The sequence below is a fragment of the Impatiens glandulifera genome, chromosome 6 (assembly GCF_907164915.1).
Source record: "Impatiens glandulifera chromosome 6, dImpGla2.1, whole genome shotgun sequence".
Lineage (NCBI taxonomy): Eukaryota > Viridiplantae > Streptophyta > Magnoliopsida > Ericales > Balsaminaceae > Impatiens > Impatiens glandulifera.
The window spans coordinates 43,230,032-43,250,620 of record NC_061867.1 but is presented as its reverse complement, the minus strand read 5'-3'; the positions used below and the strand labels follow the sequence as shown (position 1 = coordinate 43,250,620).

General features: G+C 30.8%; 1 protein-coding gene across 2 annotated transcripts; it reads right to left on the bottom strand.

Annotated features, from left to right (window-relative positions):
• Positions 1-3,070: 3,070 nt before the first annotated feature.
• Positions 3,071-20,267, bottom strand: LOC124942862 (pentatricopeptide repeat-containing protein At2g17140-like). 2 transcript variants are annotated; one of them, XM_047483432.1, is made up of 3 exons: positions 20,066-20,267; positions 15,096-17,639; positions 3,071-3,244 (listed from the first exon to the last, which is right to left on the bottom strand). In XM_047483432.1, the coding sequence occupies exons 2-3, from the start codon at positions 17,576-17,578 to the stop codon at positions 3,157-3,159; spliced, it is 2,571 nt and encodes an 856-aa protein (XP_047339388.1). In that variant the 5' UTR covers positions 17,579-17,639; positions 20,066-20,267; the 3' UTR covers positions 3,071-3,156. The 2 variants fall into 2 exon arrangements, with proteins under 2 accessions (XP_047339388.1, XP_047339387.1); XM_047483431.1 differs by lacking the exon at positions 3,071-3,244 and adding an exon at positions 14,007-14,286.
• Positions 20,268-20,589: the final 322 nt, after the last annotated feature.

Here is a 20,589-nt window from a genome sequence, read left to right as displayed (position 1 = left end):
TTATAATGTTATTGATCATGATTTTGAAACATAACTCAATTTATACATTTGCTTTCTTTTTGTGACCATGAGAAGGTTAATTTAATCTCCACAATGTAACTATTTAAATCAGAACGCTTTTAGTGAGAATCGAACTTAAAATTCTAACAAATAAGTTCAACTCTTAAAAAGACAAACACACCCCTCCAACCTGATTTAAAAGGTTAAGAAAAGTCTCCAATTTTTATTTTTTTTGGAATTTCAGATAAAACAAACATGACATCAATATTTTGATCTCCAATCATAACCTTAGCAGTACTTTTATTCTTTTGAATTTCAAGTCAGGATGAGACTTTTCCAGCAAGTGGCACTTATGAAATATCATCATGCATTATACTCTGCTGGTCTTGAGATGGCCTGTAAATTGGAATGAAACAGACTGATTTTAAATCAATCATCCATAGGAAATTTGATCTAACCTTGTGATAGACAATGCTTCATTTGTTTCACTCCCATAAGCCACCTAATATTCTTCATTGATAGAGAGACCATCAAAATTCTTCTCATCTGTATGACCCCTAAATGTGTGCAAATTAAGATGTACTGTTATGTTAGTGACGAACTAAAAGATTCAAACTTCTACAAATCCATGAAATGCTTAAAATTGAGCAAACTTACAAAAATTGGAGAGAACATATGGGAAAGGGAAAATGCTATGCAACATAGAGTTTTTTTTTCCAATAAGCGATACAAAAACAATAAAAACCATTTGAACTCATTCACATCGACATTTAGGGACCTTACAAATAGAATTCAATCCTAAACACACCATACATGATGACTATTGGATGATTGCAACAAATGTACCTGGACATATATGCTAACTCATAAAAACCAAACCTATTTTGTCCTAAGGAAATTCCTTATATAAATACAAACTCAATTTGAAACCAAGGTTAAGGTCATGAGATTTGATAATGTGTCAATTGTATTAAACTATTCTTGATTCACATGGAATATTACACATCAAAGAACTTGCTCATACACACCACAACAAAATGTGTAGTTGAAAGGAAGCATAAACACATCTATCAAAAAAACTTCTAGCAATTCTCATAAACAGATTACCTACATTTATTTTATCCAAGAAAACCCATACCAACTAATCCAAAAGGAAGGAGTGGACTATAATGAGATCTTCTCACCAGTTGTTAAGTACAAAACAATTCGGATAATGCTCTCGCTGGTAACTCAGTTCGATCTTGAGTTAGAACAGATGGATGTTAAGACTGCGTTTCTTCATGGAAATTTAGAGGAAACCATCTACATGGAGCAGCCAGAAGGGTTCAAAGTTCAGCAAGAGAAGAACATGGTGTGTTTGTTTAGGAAGTCGTTGTATGGACTCAAACAATCACCAAGGCATTGGTATTTACGGTTTGATGCGTTTATTACTCAACAAGGCTTTATGAGGAGTAGCTATGATACTTGTTTATACTTTAGAGGGAATAATATACTTGAAGCTGATTATCTTCTGCTATATGTAGATGATATGCTACTAATCAGCAAACAAGCTTCAAGTGTGAAGAAGTTGAAAATTGTTCTAAGTTCCGAGTTCGATATGAAGGACTTAGGCAAAGCTGCTAAGATTCTTGGGATAAGGATTAAGAGAGACAGGAAGAATGGTGTAATGACTCTCAGCCAGCAAGGGTATCTCGAGAAGGTGATTGACAAGTTCGAAATTCGAGGAGCCAAGCCAGCAAAGTTGCCGATCACGAATCAGTATCTGATGTCGTCTGTGAACTCGGCAAAAACCAGGTCAGATCAGACTTACATGGAAAAGATTCTGTATTCAAGTGCAGTTGGGTCTGTGATGTACTCAATGGTCTGTACCAGGCAGACTTGGCACATGCGATTAGTGTCTTGAGCAGGTTTATGGCGAGTCCAGGCCGTGAACATTGGCTCGCAATGAAGTGGTTACTAAGATACATAGCCTCGACTACTAATGTGGGGATATGTTACAAGAAAAGAAGTGGAGCAGATGTTAGTGTAATTGGTTACGTGGACTCAGACTATGCAGGAGATAAAGACTCAAGAAAATCAACTTCGGCTTTCTATTTTTTGGTGAACGGTAACTGTATCAGTTGGAAGAGCCAATTGCAATCAGTAGTGGCCTTATCAACAACAGAAGCCGAATATATCGCAGCAACTGAAGCTGTAAAGGAAGCAATGTGGATTCAGGGTCTGCTGCAAGAATTGAAGGTATTCGAAGGACCTGCGACGGTGTTCACAGATAGCCAAAGTGCACTACACTTGTGCAAGAATCCCGTGTTCCATGACAGAACAAAACACGTGGATATCAAGCACCATTTCATTCGAGAGAAGATAGCAAAAAGGGTGGTTTCAATCAACAATGTTGGAACAGAAGATAACCCGGCTGATTTAGTGCAATGAAGGCTTCGAGCAATGAAGTGATGAACATATTCGATTTCACTAGAACAAGAGAAGGACCCTTCAACTCAAGGTGGAGATTGTTGAAATTGAGTTGATGGGTCAGGCCCAAATTTAATAGGCCCAACTAATTAAAGTGTCAAAGGCTTAAGTTTGTTAAGTTTGTTAAGTTAGTTAAACAAGTTGTTTATATATATATGAGTAATTTACACAAGAGTGTAAGAGATTTTTTAGAGTTGTGAGTGATATATATAAAGAACGAGGTGTAACTGAAACGTTTAATTGTGATAGTGGAATCGAGTTCGTAACAGAGCTCGACGGAGACGTAGACCATCTTTTTTGGGTCGAACTCCGATATCAAATCTTGTGTTGTTTTATTGGTTTCTTGCTGTTATATTTCTTAAGTTCTTTGATTGATTAGGAGGGAAATTCCCTACACTATCAATAAAATATCCTTTAAATAACCTCAATTCTCTACATTCTTACAAGAAGATAACATTTTGATCCATAAGACATTTACATACTCCTTAGAACTCGTGCAAAATAGGAAGGGGATTAAAGAAAATTAGAAAAAAGAAACAGAAACATGATTTTGCCAGAACAGACAATTAAATTATACCATGTTGCAGTTTCAACTTTCAGCTACACCAAGAATTTTGGCTGTCAAGGCTGTGATTTTAGTAATGATTTTCAACTGGGACTACCTATGCAATAAGAGAAATTATTTTCTTAGGGTTGCATGCTTGAGACACTTCCTTGGCCCCATCCTTTCTTTACTCCTTTAACAGTTTTCAGACCCATTTGACTTCCATCATCTCTGTGAATGATCAGATGATAAACATTGAGATTAGACAAGGTTCAAGAACAAGACAAATGACAGAAGGCATAAATAATTTTGTAACTAAGTAATGATGAGATTATTGAACGAGAAGAAATAAAATGAAGAGGAAGTCATAAAAGATGAGTAATTAAAGAATGATGAGATTGTCAAGGTTCTAGAAGAGGAAAATGACAGATAAAGCCATGAAAATGAATAAATAAACAGTGATTGCTGCATTTTATCACAACTTTTCAAGGAAACTGTCACTGAAATATATGTCAAAAAAAATTTACGACCCAAACCACTCAGTTTTTAAGCAATTGATGACCATTTCCAAAGTGATATTTTTGTTGTAGGTTGCAGTACTAAAAGGATTATTGTCGGAATGAGTTTCATTAAGGTAAGAAAGATGTTTCACTAACTAATCCACTAACAAGATCAATTTCCTGGTACTTATAGGACTTATTTAAGTTATTCAAATAACCTTTACTGAAGTTTGTTTGTTGTAGGTTGTTTTTTACCAAAAATTCACTTATCACAATAATATGAAAATACCTTTATTTTAATTTTTATAAAATTTAAATTTTATAAACAGAAAGAACATTATAATAATTCAACCACTTGATTTTTCATCAAACAAGCTCTTAGTGATAGATTCAGATATTTATTGATGTGTAGAGATACTGAAACATAAATAAAATGTGTTTCTAAATGGTTGCTCCTCATGGAGAATTCCTTATCTGATTTTGCTTTCTTCTTCATTATTTGAACTTCTTCTTTCATTATATTTATGTATTATTTTTGTAGTACAACAAGAGAAGGAGAAGCTACTGGCTATAGAAGATGGGGAAAATGATAATTAGGTATTTCAAGTTTCATGGAAAAAAAAACTGCAGGAATCGCCGAAAATGTGCGTTAGAATTGGTGTGTTTTGTTTTTGCGAAATCAGTTATGCAGAATGTAGTTGTGTTGAATGTTTTATTTTTGCAATCATCTGTTTGATATATTTGACAAGAATTTGTGAGAACGTTTTTTTAGTGAGAATCGAACTTATTAAATAAGATAATTCTAATAAATAAGTTCAACTCTTAAAAGGACAAACACACTCACAACCAAATTTAAAAGGTTAAAAAAAGTCTCCAAATTATTTTATTTTTATGGGAATTTCAGTTAAAACAATCATGACATCAATATTTTGATCTCCAATCATAACCTTAGCAGTACTTTTATTCTTTTGAATTTCAAGTCAGGATGAGACTTTTCCAGCAAGTGACACTTATGAAATATCATCCTGCATTATACTCTGCTGATCTTGAGATGGCCTGTAAATTGAATGAAACAGACTGATTTTAAATCAATCATCCATAGGAAATTTGATATAACCTTGTGATAGACAATTTTACTTCCGAGAACATATGGGAAAGGGAAAATACTATGCAAAGAGAATTTAAATGTTTCATTAACATGCACACCTTTACACCATAAATCAAATCAAGCTCTCACAGTCTAATCAAATCCTATGTTTTGTAGCAAAAAGAAAAACCAATGTAAAAGAAACAGGATGGATAGTTTTCAAAACAAAATCCAAGTTATTCTGCTTTTTCATCTTCAATTCTAGAGTTAAGGAAGATGTTATGAAGGCCAAGCAACATAGAGTTTCTTTTTCCAATAAGCGATACAAAAACAATAAAAACCATTTGAACTCATTCACATCGACATTTAGGGACCTTACAAATAGCATTCAATCCTAAACACACCATACATGATGACTATTGGATGATTGCAACAAATTTACCTGGACATATATGCTAACTCATAAAAGCCAAACCTATTTTGTCCTAAGGAAATTCCTTATGTATATACAAACTCAATTTGAAACCAAGGTTAAGGTCATGAGATCTGATAATGTGCCAACTGTATTAATCTATTCTTGATTCACATGGAATATTACACATCAAAGAACTTGCTCATACACACCACAACAAAATGTGTAGTTACTCATACACATCAAAGAACTTGCTCATACACACCACATCAAAGAACTGCATAAACACATCTATCAAAAAAAACTTCTAGCAATTCTCAGTTATGCAAACCACATATCTCATAAACAGATTACCTACATTTATTTTATCCAAGAAAACTCCATACCAACTAATCCATAACCATGAGCCAGATTATTCATTCGTAAAAACATTTGGGTTGTCTAAGTTTTGCTTTCAAATACCTTCCCTCAAAAGGACAAGTTTGATACAAGAGCCTATAAGATGTATATTTAATGGATACAAACATGGGACAAAAGGCATACAAGATATACAATTTGGATATAAAAAAGTTTCCCATTAATAGATTGGTGATATTTCATGAAGTCTTTCCCTATCAAGAATATGATTCAAGTCCCCATAGACCCAATCCCTTCACTTATACCTGAATCATTTCAAACCATGTATGAATATGTGTCAATACCAAACTCTGACAGTCCATTGCAATCTTCAATTGAGCCAATTATAACCTTTGAATCTATTCATCAACCTTTTGAGCCCATACAACCTAAAACTTTTGAACCTGAAATAAACCCAAAACGAGAGTTACAACTAACCAGCTTTGAAGAAAGACTGACAAAAAATAATTTCAGTATCGCACCATCTCCTTCACTTGTCAAACAGACTCACTTCTTCACATACCACCATCATTTCCTTTTCGTCAATCATCACGCTTAGATGCTTCCTATGTGATTTTCTTGTCTAACATTTCAAATATTCAAGAACCAGCATTTCTTATAATCAGGCACTCACTGATGCCAACTGGCATGGACTTAGAGCAAAACAATACATATACTATGACAGAACTACCACCATAGAAGAAAACAATTGGGTTGAGATGGGTATACAAGTTGAAGTATAATACAGAAAGAAACGTTGATCGATGTAAGGTCGGGTTAGTAGCAAAATGTATAATCAAAAGTAAGGAGTTGACTATCATGCTCGTTTTTCTCCCGTGGCTAAACTAGTTACTGTAAGGATTCTTTGGCACTTACAATAGCAAATTCATTGCATCCCTATCAGCTTGACATTAATAATGTGTTTCATATTATTGTAGAAGAAACAGGGTCAGAAAAAACGATACAAATACATCAATACCTTCACAAAGTGTAGAAATATTGGTTGTACTCATCCACGTCGTGTTGCTACAATGAGTGTTGCTGCCAGAGTTTCTCAAGAAATGGGTGCTAAATTCAGACATGAGGTTGGGTATTCTATTATAGTTTGAAAAAACAATGCTGAAATATATGACTGTTCTTGCAAGTTATAGTGTAGTAGTATTAATGGTGGATGAGGTTGATGATGAGAGGACACTCAAAACTGACATTTTGTTTGGTTTAGTAACGGTGGGTGGATGTTACTCAATTTGGTCCTTATTTGAAGCTACTTATATCAAGTGCCATGCTGAGAAATTAACTTACATCCAACAATGATGATGCTGGCGATTTTGAAGCAATAAACAAGTGTATAACCGCAACTGATTTCTTACCTAATCTACAAAAGAATGAAACTTATAAGACCGTTAAACATCGGTAAACCGTTTATATTCATCCTAGCTATCAGCTCTGGTATATCACAGTTTCTTCCAAAATGAGTGATCTACCATGAGCTAATGCTGACAACTAAAGAGTATATGCGACGAGTTACAGAGCTTAAGCCTGAATGGGCTTGTTCAAATAGCGCCTCAGTATTATCATACCAAGGTGTCATCGTCAAAGCCACATATCAATCACAAATGACTAGTCCACATCCTATAAAAAAAAGGATAGTTAAGTTTAAGAATAAAAATTATACATATTGTCATTTATCAAATAGTACAAATATATATCAATAATCATATACATTTTTTTAAATTAGAATGGAATTATGTGGTGTGGGATTGCATGGCCAAACCCAGACGGGAATGGACTATCTCCCAACGAGCCTCAGTTCAAGTGGTGAACCAGTTGAACTGAGGTTTGTTGAGAGATACTCAATTCCAGTTTGGGTTTGACAAAACAATCCCACAACACATAATTCCACATAATTGAATCAAGCTTTTTGGAACGATCACTGTGCATTTTTCTCTTTAAGATATGAACTCCGCTATAAGGACGTAGAAAAATTATGAAAGAATGTTTATGCCAAAGAAAAACTGCTTAACGAACGATAAAATATATTTCTGACGAGAAAGATGAAAGTTGGAGGTTACATGGTACTATATGAAATGCACCATTAAACCTTCAATTTACTTAACCCTCTACAAAGATACATTCCAACATCCTTCAAACTGTTTTTTTATGGAATGAACATTCTCTCATTTTTTTTTCATGTACTTAAAAGTGGAATTCAGTTTTTCGACAAGTGTGTTTGTGAGGGAGAGTGTGTATCAAAAGTCCTAATGAAAGTATGTAGTGAATGAATGAATAGGTTAGTAAGAAAGAAGATTGATGAGTGAAACAACTATGTGGTTAAAGATTTGGAAGAATGAGTTAGTTAGATCTTAGTACCCTCTTTAAAGCAAAGCAAGGAAGTCTCCGGTTGAAATAATTAAAAAAATAATATATTACATTATATTTTTTTTTTAAATATATATATTTATCATTTTGTTAGTAATTTTTTCTATCAAATTATTTAATTTCTCAAAAACAATATATAAAAATATTTTTACTTTATTTTTATTAAATTTTAAATATAGGAAAACATTACAATCATTTATCTTAAACAAATTCTAAATAACACAATAATAAGTTTTAAAATTATTTTTCTATATAAAAAACCCTCAAAACTCAATATCAAACAATTGCATATTCCATTAGAAAATTAAAAATTCAAAAAAATAATAACAACAATAAATATATTAGTTAGTTCATAAAATAAACTTTACTTCTTAAATTTTTTAATAATTAGATTTTTTTAATATAATGGAGATTATAATATTAATGATTTATTTTGTATTATATATATATTAATTTTAATTTATTTTAACTAATCACTTATTTTTATTTATGGCTTTTAATATATTATATCATTTAAAAAAATAATACAAATGGAAATGGAATAAGAAGAGATATTTTTTCATTTAGGGTTTTATATTTAGTTTATTTGAAGAGAGATAAATGAATAGATATAATATGAAAATATGACTTTGGAATAGATGTAACAGGATAATGATTTCATTATTTTGATAAACTTCGTTAATAAATCAAATAATAAATAAGTAAAATTAACTATAAACAAAATTTATTAAATAAATAATTTTACTTCAGATCTATGAGATTTATAAGATTAGAGTAAGATAAAATATTAACTTTATTAAATAAATAATTTGATTTCAAATCTAATAGATTAGAGTATAGATAAGATATATAAAACTGATAGTTTAGATTCATCAAGGAAAAATAGGATAGTTTAGATTCATCAAGTAAAAATATGAACTTATCTGAGAGACTTTGCAATCGGATATGTATTCAAATATGATTATCTGCAAATATATCAAATAAAAAGAGTGAGTATTTCAAAAAACAAAAAAAAAAGGGTCAATAACAATTGCAAAAATCAATAACTATACTTATAAAGATAAAGAAGTGAAAATAAAGTGAACAGATTGAGATTTGAAGAAGATTGCGGAGCACAAAGAAAAGTGCAAGTGCGGGCAAGAAAAAAAACGGGAAGATTGCGGGCAGGCTGCGAGAAAACAATTAGGGAAGTGCTGGCTGCAAGAAAAACAATTAGGGTTAGGGAAGTGCAATTAGGGAAGTGCTGGCTGCAAGAAAAACAATTAGGGTTAGGGAAGTGCAGGCTGCAAGAAAAACAATTAAGGTTTTTGCGCCGCCCACAAAACAAAGAAAAGTGGGGCAGAGAAAAAACAAATTAGGGTTTTGAGTTGGGCACAAAGAAGTTGGTGGGAGAGTTTTATAAGCGTATTTATAGTGCGGCAAGAAAACAATTAGGGTTTTAAGTTTATAAACGTATTTATAATGCGGCGGAAAACAATTAGGGTTTTGAGTTTTACAAGTGTTTTTATTTATAATTATATATTTACAAAATTATAATATTTTTTATTTTAAAAAGATATTATTCACTTAATAGTCTAGTTAAAGAAATAATTAAAAATGTACCTATCCTATTAATAAGTTTAATTATTAAAAATTATAAATCAGTTTATAACAATATAATAGGATTAATTATATTTAATTATTAAAGAAAAATATTTTTGTTAAAGCATTCTTCTTATTATAGATTTTTTAAATTTATTATTATTATTATAAAAAATTATTTTTAATTGAGATAGCAAAGTGATTTAATTTTTTATTTTAAATAAAAAAAAATTACATTTTAATAGTCACGCATACTCCTTTGACATGTGTTACAAACATAAAATTGTGACATCTTCACTAGCATATATTATTATATATATATATATAAAAATTAATATAATTAAAATCATTTTTTATTCTTAAAATTTATTAATTTTTGTATGATTAATGTTGAATATAGATTAGAAGTTAATTATATAATTAAAGTATTTTTTATTTTTAAAATTTATTAATTTTTGTATGATTAAGGTGGAATATAATTTTTTATATTATTATATATTTTAAATATATGTATTTATATTTTTAAAATATATAATAGATTTTTTATTATTTTAATATAATACAATTAAAATATAGATTTTTTTCTTTTAATGAACTAATCGGCCAGTTCTAACAAATAGAATAAATAAAAAAATTTTGTAGAATTTCTTTTTTTATATTATCTATTATAGGTTATACTGAGACTTTTTCGATAAAACATATCAAACTTTTTAGAGTAATGATAGGGGTAGCGAAAAATTTGTAGCGAATGGGGCCACTAACTAGGAGTGATAATTAGACATGCTGACTCAGTATTTATTTAATTTTCTCTTTTATATTTATTAATAATATTCTCTTTTCATTACTTACATTTTCTCTCTATCTTAAATAAGACGCATTTAATAAAAAAAATTAATTTTTAATATTAAAAAATACTTAATAATTTATCTCTTTAATTTTTATTATTATAAATATTTTTTTTAAAATTATTGTAAATGACACTATAAACAAGAATTTTAATTATTTCTCTCTTTAAATAATTTTGTTTTTTTTTATTTATTAAAAAAAATAAAATTTATTTTCAATAATAAAAATGACTCAAATTAAAATAAATAATAATTAATTATGTTAATTAAAATATATATATAAGAGAATAAAAAAATATATTTTTTAATTCAATTAATTAATTCTATCATCTATCAATTTAATAATATATATTAATAATAATATAAATAAAAATTATTAATCATTTTACTCAACGGGAAAGTGATTAGGATTGATAACTACTAGGTCTAATTTAATATATTTATTTATCTCTCTTCTTTTCATTAATAATTTCTCTCTCCTCTCTTCCTTTATATTTTTTTTTCTCCTTTTATCTATTAATTTATAATTGTATATTTAAATTAATATATATATATATATATATTTAAAAGTAATAACGGTAAAAATTAATAAACATATATATAAAAAATAATAAAAAGTTAAATATGAATATGATTATTTTTTTTAATTTAATTATTATTTTTTATTTATTAATTTTTTGCAATTAATAGTTAATTAATTTATTTATGTATTTTTAATATAAATAATAATAAGGAGAACGAATAAATCAAATTAATAAAATATATAAATGCACATATTTTTTAAAATATATATTAAATTATAAATATAAATATATATAAAATAAAAATTGAATATATATATTCATAAATTATTAAATTATTATTTCTCTTTTTTAAATCATTCTTATTTCTCTTAAAAAATAAAAAGTCTCTTTTTATTCTTATTTAATTTTCTTACTTCTTATATAACGTTTCTTTGTATATATATATATATATATTGAAGATTAGTAATTTGAATTTTATTTATTATAAATATTAATAATTTGTATTTTGAGTTAAAATTAAAAATTTATTTTTTTCAATTTCAAACTAAATGAATATTTATAATAAAGTTAAAGAAGGGAAAATATTAAATAATTTATTTAAATAAAAAAAAGAATTAAGAGAGAGAAATTATTAAATGCAGTTTGGTGGCACGTACAATTTAAAATGAAAGAGAGAAACTCATATTACGCGTCCTATTTATTATGTGACATGTACAATGCCACATCATTGGCTGCCCCATTCGCTACAAATTTTTTCGCTACCCCTATCATTACTCTTCAAAATGACCCAACATCAAATGATCCCAACTATTTTAAAGACGAGTACTCTTCAAAGAGCACTTTTTTTTTCATTGGGCTCTTTCATTAACTGATAAAAAATATCAGTTTATATAATATAATTAAAATTGTATTTATAAAATTTATCAATTTTTATATTTTAGTGTGAGAAAAAAGGTTTATTAAGAAAGAGAAATTAAGAGATATATATTAGGAGAGAGAAATAATAATTAAGAGAATCCATTTAACTAAACACATGGATAAGCTAATCTTTGTTCTTATTTGAAAGAAATCCATTTAAATGGATAAGCTAAACAGTAAGAGAATCACATTTTTCTATAGTTGGATCAAAAATCATGTATAACTTGATAGAAAATCAATTCTTAAATAGATGTAGAAATTATTTATCACAACATCGTATATCTATATATATTTATATAAGCTTTGGGATCAAGATAGTGACTTTAATATCATAATAACTTAATAATAAGTCATCTATCAAAACATGAAGGTCTTGTATAGACACATTAGCCATCAATCAAGACTAGGGTCTTGCATTGACGCATTAGTCATCAACCAAGACATAAAAGTCTTGCGTTGACGCAGTACTCATCAACCAAGACGTAAAGGTCTTGCGTTGACGCATCACCTATATAAGCGGTACTCGAGACACAAATAGTTCATTATTAGATAACAAGTACAAGATCAAGTTCAGAGTAATATAAATAGTTCAATCGACATAATTATGTAAAACTTCGTTTTCAAGTCCAAATCTATCGTAATTCATTTCATTGTCGAAATAATAAGTTCAATCTGTTTTGAAACTCATTTCTCATAAATCAATCTTGTATCAAAACCCATTTCAAAATCATCAACCATAAACCCTCATTTCATCAAAACCCATTTCAGAATTATCAATCATAAAACCTTATTTCATCAAAACCCATTTCAAAATCAACTATTATAAACCTATCTTTTTATCAAAAACAATTTCAGAATCATCTATCCTAAACTATCATTTTATCAAATTCATCATCAAAATACACATGCATTCTTGATCCATATTTAAAAAAAACATTTTAAATAAACAAGCTCTATCTTGAAACAACAATACATATATATTTAATATAAAACTAAACTGTAGTAAGAATAAATTTCTTACTTTTAATCCAGTCAGCCCTTAAATCTACCAACTCAATCAAACCCTAAGCTTTTTTCTTCCCAAATTTCTCTCATTTACTCAACACCTTTCTTTCTCTTCTTCCACTCTCTCTAATTTCTCTATCCTTCACTTTCTCTTTCTTAAAATAAAGAAATATAAATTTTTACATATTTATACATATAAACTTAAGTGTTTTTTTAGGTATCACTCATACACTTAGCTATATATATATTATTATTATTATTTTTAATTACAGCTATTACACCAGATAAACTCATGAAAAGGGGTTTCCATCTGGCAAACAAATGTTTCTTTGTGAAAGTTCTAAGGAGACAGGAACCACCTTCTTTTCTTTTACATTGCCAAATGGCCAATGAAATTTGGTCTCTCATTTAAAACCTTCTTAATTTACAATGGGAGATGTCATTAACTATGGGAAATGTTGGGAAAAATAAAATTAAAGGAGCACCTCTAACAATATTGGCACAAGTTGAAAGTTGGACGTTGTGGTGATTTATTTGGAAAGAAAGGAACCGAAGAGTCTTTCAAGGGAAAAAGCATGGCATCGCTAAGATAAAGGCTTCATTCTCCTTACACTAACCGATCGCATATATCAATAAGAAATGAATATACAACAAATGGGACTTCCTTGACCGTAGTGAAATCTAATTTTTCTTTGATTTTGTTTCTTTTCTCTTTCAGCTTGTTTTTTTACTAATTGAATGCATCTCGCGTTCACAAAAAATATCTTTAGTGAAAAGTTTAACCTTTCTCGAAAAAAAATATCCAGTGTAGAGACTGAATATAAGAAGTATGGATGTTACTCTATGTGAACTCAATGGGTATAGGAAGACTTAAAGATTAGCATCATTCTTCCAATTCCATTATGGTGTGACCAACAAGACAACTATTCATATCAATGAGAACCTAGTCTTTCGGGAACCCACATTTTGACAACCAACATCACATCGCGTTACTTCCAACAATCAAATTGAGGTCATCTCATAAAAGCAAACGAAATCAGATTGGTGAACAAATATGGGATTAAATCATAGTTGGTTAATGGTTAATTAACTAGAGTTAATTTTATAGTTAGTAGTTATATTGTTACATAGTAGTTTTCAGTTTAAAATAGCAGTTTGATAGTTGGTTATTGGATAGTCTAGAGTGTTATCTCAATGAATATAAATATGACTCAATGACCATAATGTAATTCAATTCGAACTATTAATAAAATATCCTTTAAATAACCTCAATTCTCTACATTCCTACGAGAAGATAACATTTTGATCCATAAGACATTTACATACTCCTTAGAACTCATGCAAAATAGGAAGGGGGTTAAAGAAAATTAGAAAAAAGAAACAGAAACCTGAAACATGATTTTGCCAGAACAGACAATTAAATTATACTATGTCGCAGTTTCAGCTTTCAGCTACACCAAGAATTTTGGCTGTCAAGGCTGTGATTTTAGTAATGAATTTCAACTAGGACTACCTATGCAATAAGAGAAATTATTTTCTTAGGGTTGCATGCTTGAGACACTTCCTTGGCCCCATCCTTTCTTTACTCCTTTAACAGTTTTCAGGCCCATTTGACTTCCATCATCTCTGTGAATGATCAGATGATAAACATTGAGATTAGACAAGGTTTAAGAACAGGACAAATGACAGAAGGCATAAAGAATTTTGTAATTAAGTAATGGTGAGATTATTGAACGAGAAGAAAAAAATGAAGAGAAAGTCATAAAAGATGAGTAATTACAGAATGATGAGATTACCAAGGTTCTAGAAGAGGAAAATGACAGATAAAGCTATGAAAGTTAATAAATAAACAGTGATTGCTGCATTTTATGGCAACTTCTCAAGGAAACTGTCACTGTGAAATATATGTCAAAACAAATTCACGACCCAAACCACTCGGTTTTTAAGCAATTGATGACCATTTCCAAAGTGATATTTTTGTTGTAGGTTGCAGTACTAAAAGGATTATTATCAGAATGAGTTTCATTAAGGTAAGAAAGATGTTTCACTAACTAATCCACCAACAAGATCAATTTCCTGGTACTTATAGGACCTATTTGTTATCACATTTTATGATATATATCATGATCTGAAAAAAATCTACCTTTGTTAAGTTCACAAAAATCCCAATGATTATGATCCAAAAAGTATTTTTTATCTCAGATGAAGCCAAAAATCACACTATAATCTCGATTATGATCCAAAACAATCACTTTCAATTTTAACTTTAACAAATTTTCAATGGGATTGTGATTGCGCCACAGATTGTGAAATACCAGTTTCCAAATAGACTTAGCCTACCTGCTACTATAGCAAAAAAAAAAAATTTAACAGCCAATTATAAACCTGGGGAATGAGAATAAGTAGTAAGTGCATGAATCTTAAATTGTTTTTACCTATGCAAAATTGCTTGCCAATTATTATACTTATTGAGTTCCCCTTCATCTGAACCCCGTCTATGTTGATTCCCCTCATCTTTTGAAGCCATTTCCAGCATCTTCTTTGAAAGTAAATCAGCCTGGTATTTACTCCCCGTTTTAAGCCAACCATCAATAATTGGCATGAATGAAGCAGGATCAATTTGATTGCCTGCACATATCATTTTCTCCAAAACATCCGCAGCTTTTTCCAACTCATTATCTTCACAAAGTTTAACAATAAGATCCTTATAGTGGAAGCCTAATATCTGATTACATCTCCCAATTGCAGCTTCCAGTATTAACATAGCTTCCAATGCCTCCCCTACAGAAACTAACTCATTGAACATCATTCTGTAAACTGCTGCTTTGTTGCTACACATTGGCAGAGCAATATCAAGCAACTCCCTCGCAACTCCAATCTCACCCGTCCTACAAGAAGCTCTAATCAAATAACCAAACGAAGAAATATTGGGGAATAAACCTCTTTGCAACATTTCATCTAAGAGAGATGTTGCTTCTTCAATTCTCCCGTCTTCACAAAGACATTTAATCATTGTGTTGTATGTGAAAATATTTGGAGATATATCTCCTTCTTTCATTTCATCGATCAAACCGTACATTTCAAATTTTTGACCTTTCCTTCCCAAGCCAAATATCAAAGAGTTATACGTTTGTATGCTTTTGTCAAGACCTTTTCTCTCCATGTCCTTCAGAACACGAAATGCCGACGACACCTTGCCATCTCTACAGTAACTGCCAATGAAACTGTTGTAAACAAGAGAATCAGGGACTAATTTCTCCTTCATCATCTCAACAAACATTTTTTTAGCTTCATCAAGCTTGCCAATCTTGCATAAGCCGCCAATAATAGTGGAATAAGAGATCAAGTCAGGCAAGCACTTCTTTCCACTAGAGGAACCAATGAGGTCACAAAAGGAAGCGTTTCCATTTGTTCGCATCTCATTGACAACTTCTATTGCTTTTTCCACCTGTCCACTTCTGCATAGACCATGAATCATAATATTACATGTCACAATGTCAAAGTCATATCCTTTCTTTACCATCTTCTGAAGCAAGGAATATACTTCTAATGATTTCCCTTCTTTCCATAAACTATGCAACAATATGTTAAAAGTGTAATTATTTGGGAAGCAGTTATTTGTCACCATTTCATATAAAACAGTTTTGGCTTCAACTACTTTCCCTTTTCTACAGTACCCCTGTAGTATAGTGCTATAAGTGACTACATCAGGAGGTACCCCACTATTTAACATAAACTCCTTCAAATTTTGTGCATCAGTAAGCATTCCATTTCTGCATAATCCATGTATTATTGTGTTAAACGAGAAAGAATTTGGCTTTATACCTTTATCCGTCATCTCTTTAAGAACCAATTGAGCTTCTAACAGTTTCTCATTTTTCACTAACACTGACAACCATATGTTATAGCTCTCTATGGAAGTGAAGACACCGTCTTTTTTCATTGATTCGACGAGGTTCTTCGCTTCTTCAAACAATCCATGCTTACAAAATCCCTTCAACATTAAATTGAGTGTTATGATATTAGGCTGAGGCAACCCCAAATCCTCACCTAATTGCATATCCCTGAAAATTCTGGAAGCTTCCACAATGCTTCCTACATTACAAAGAGACGAAATTCTGGAATTGAATGTAACAACATTTGGAGAAAGACCATCCTCTACCATCCTCTTCAATAATTTCTCAGCTTCGTCATTCTTACCTTGTTTGCAAAAACTCCCTATTAAAGTATTATATATTAATAAATTAGGAGAAACTCCGTGACCTTTCATTTCATCCAAAAGTTCCAATCCTTTGGCGGGAAGTCCAACCCGAGAATACCCTCGAACCATAACTACAAAAGTAAACTCGGTAGGCACGCATTTCTTTTCACACATTTTATCAAACAGGTTCCGAGCATCTTCCATGCAACCCAATTCACATAGTGCACGAATAAGCAGGTTGAATGTACTAGTATGCGTCAAGAGCCCAGAAGCTAGCATGTCATTATACAAGTAAAAAACAGAGTCGATATAGTTCCCACGGAGACAGGACGATATAAGCAAATTATACAGAAAAAGTGATGGAGGTTTGCAAGGGAACTGGGTCCGATAAGACTGAAAAAGAGAGATGGCCGTGGTGGAATGACCTGACTCTGTTAAGATCGGCACCATTTTGTCAAGGCAGCAAGAAGAAACTTCAAGTGGCTGCAAGAGGAGTAGTTTATGGAGGCTATCAATCTCCGGAAACATTTTGGCACGAACAAGAATTCGTGTAAGTAGAGGAACCGACGGAAGAAAATCAGTGAAGAAATTGGATGAAATAGATGCAGAAACAATACGATGAAAGAGAAGCCATGCTAATCTGGGTTGGTTGCTGTTCTTTAACAAAGCTCTGGACAATATTTTATTGTAATCCATTTGGACATCAATCATCTGCATCTTTCTGAAGTTATAGTATGGTGGCGTGACATAGTAGGCAGAATTCTATATGCCTAAGATGCTGTAACAAGTGAAAATAAGATATATCAGGTATGAAAAACAAACTACATTTGCCAAAATCTTGCTATACAAACAAAATTTTGTAGCACAATAAAAAAAGTTGTTCACACACTTCACCTACTAAATAGCAAAAATTACTTTCATTTTTTACTTTGACAATTTTCAAATGTAAATGTGACGGTATTTGTAAAAAAATATCATTTTTCAGAAAAGCTCATTATCACATGAAAAAAATATTAGTCATCACTCCTCATAACTCATGAGGTAGGTATGACAACAAGTACCATACTCGACCGGTAGTGAGTAATCTGACTTCGTCCCAGATTAGCTTGCAACTACCTGAACCCGATCCCAACGGGTAACCCATATTTACTCTGCATACCAAGTAACTGGATATGCGATCCCTAGCAGGTACTCGGAAAACTCGATGCCTTGTTTTAGTATGCTAATAAGTCTTATAGTCAGCACTATGTATTTATTTATATATATATATATATATATAAGCAATAAAAGTTGAAGACAATATAAGAATTTTATCTTTAAAACATGACAAAGATGAAATTAGATGTGCCAAGTGCAACGCTAGACCCATCTACTATTCAAATGCCCTTCTATGGAAGTCTGGATCAAGCTTATGCAGTGTTTGATAACACAACTTTGTCACTTAATCAAACTAATTAAGTGTTTATATGAATTAAATTTAGTTGATAACTATTATCTAAAAGCTAGAAAATATGGCTTAATTTGGTAAGTTACGAATGACTTAACTTGATAAGTATAGTAAAAGCATACCAAAAAATAACTTTAACCCAATTAAATTACATTACTATATAGTTAAAATAGTCTTTTAAATATTTTACCGCCATTAGTTTCACATTTTATCAAATTCACTTACATATTGTAACGTCTTTTACCACCCCTATCCTCAAATTCGAAAAGAGACCATGCGAAGATATGAATTCGCATATCAAGAAGAAGAAAGGAAAAAAATGTGGAACAATAACATCTTGACTGTAAAGTCACCACCACGGTTTACTCCCTAATAAACCAGTAAAGGAAGTGTGGAGGCTCAAGTCATGCGGATCGGAGATTGAGGGTACTGTGTTTGGTTACAGTCGGAAGTGCCTCAGCGATATGTCCTATGTGCCCGTCCGAAGACGATCTCTACTTCGAGTCTATAGCTTATTGGTTTGTTAAATGGTTTATTACCTTTTCTTTTATTCATCTCTTTTTTAGTTTTTAGGTTTAAAAGAAATTAGGATTGGAGAAAAATAATGGATTTGAATTGGAATGAGTGGAATGATCAGAAAGTGGGCCCCAAGGGCTTTTAGACTTGAAAGGGATGAATAGGCTCAGTTGGCCTGCATGGTGATCATCGGGCCACAAGAACAAAGCCTGACATACATACTTCGAACGAGTAATCTTTGAATGAATGACTGTAACATTTAAGGTATTTCTTCATGATGATGGTTCTCAAGATCCATTGCAATGACATCTTGGAATCAACTCTCCGAGCGATGAAATCCTCTTGGCAAGAATCTTCATTCAGTTTCACAGATGAGGTCCTCCGAAGATTTCAGAGATGAGCTAGAACTAAGGATTCATCTTAATGATCTATGCATGAAATCCTAAATGCATTATTCAATTGTTTTTTACCCTAAGTCTAAATCATCTAGCAAAGATCAAAGTAGAAATTACCATAAGTAAAGTAAAGCATTAAGAGTGATGGTAATCAATAGAATCAATCAAGAATTATCAGTGGATATAGCATGCTAATCAATCATCGAGTCAATTAATTCATCAAAGCATCAACCCTAAACATGTAAGCACATTTATCATGATCATTGAATCAAGTTATCAATTGGAAGCACATAAACATGCAATTCAATTCAACACACAAATCATGTTTTCATCTATTCATCTTGATCATTTGAAAATTCACTATAATCAATTCAATTCCAGCAAACAAATGAAAGCATGCATTTCATCTAGCATTCAAGGGCTTTGAGTGTTCATTTGCATTTTTATCATTCATCAATTCAATCACTTCAACACTATCATGAATCATCATTCAAAATCATCACACAATTAAGTCATTCATGCCAATTCAACAAAAGGAGAAATCAAAGAAAGACAAATGTGGTTTTTTTTTTACAACCTTTATTTGATTTTGGAGATTAGAATCTTAATAACATACACGATCAAGAATTAAATGTATGTATCAACAATTTATTCTAATTTTTTTTTTTTTTTTTAGTTTTTTGGAGTTTTTCTAATTTTTATAACTTTGGGAAGAATCAAAAAGTAGCAACAAGATTTCAGAAAATTGGCTCAAATGGAGCTTCAAACATTCAGAATTTCTCTAACAGGATATGTTTAGAATAAAGATTCCAAAAACTGTAAAACGAAATCTAGGCCAAGACTCACGTTGAACGGATAACGGAATAGCAGGCGTCGATTCTTCAGTCTCTACTGCGCTGCTGCAACCAGTCGAACTCGAACAGATAAGGTTTAGAAGAAGAAGAGATGATTCAACTCCATATCGTTAGGTTTCTCCCTCAACTCTCATACAATCAATGATCGCAATGGAGGCTCGGTTCTCTAGGGTTCTTCCTGATTTTCGTTCTCTCTTTCTTTCTTTTGCCGTCTGTTCTTTATTTTTCTTTCATTTAAATTAGTCCCCAAACTTTCTATATATTAAAAGAGACTCCAAAAGCTTCCTTTTTTTTTGTAAATGGTACTATAATATTCGAAGTAATGAATATTTTTAAATTGGGTTGAAATTGGTTCGACCATAAATATTCAATAGACCAGTTAATTTGTTTATAATTTTTTTTAAAATTTTTTCATGTTTGCTCTCTCATACTTACTCATTTCTTTGCGTAAGATTTTATTGTAAACATAATTGTTATTTAATTTCATTATTTATTATTTTATGTTAATGTCATTTT

Coding starts and splice junctions, on each gene's coding strand:
- LOC124942862 (XM_047483432.1), bottom strand. CDS start 17,578: ATGCAGATGATTGATGTCCAAATGGATTACAATAAAATATTGTCCAGA. Junction 3,245..15,095: donor TGGCAAGCAATTTTGCATAG/GTAAAAACAATT, acceptor GATCATTCACAG/AGATGATGGAAGTCAAATGG.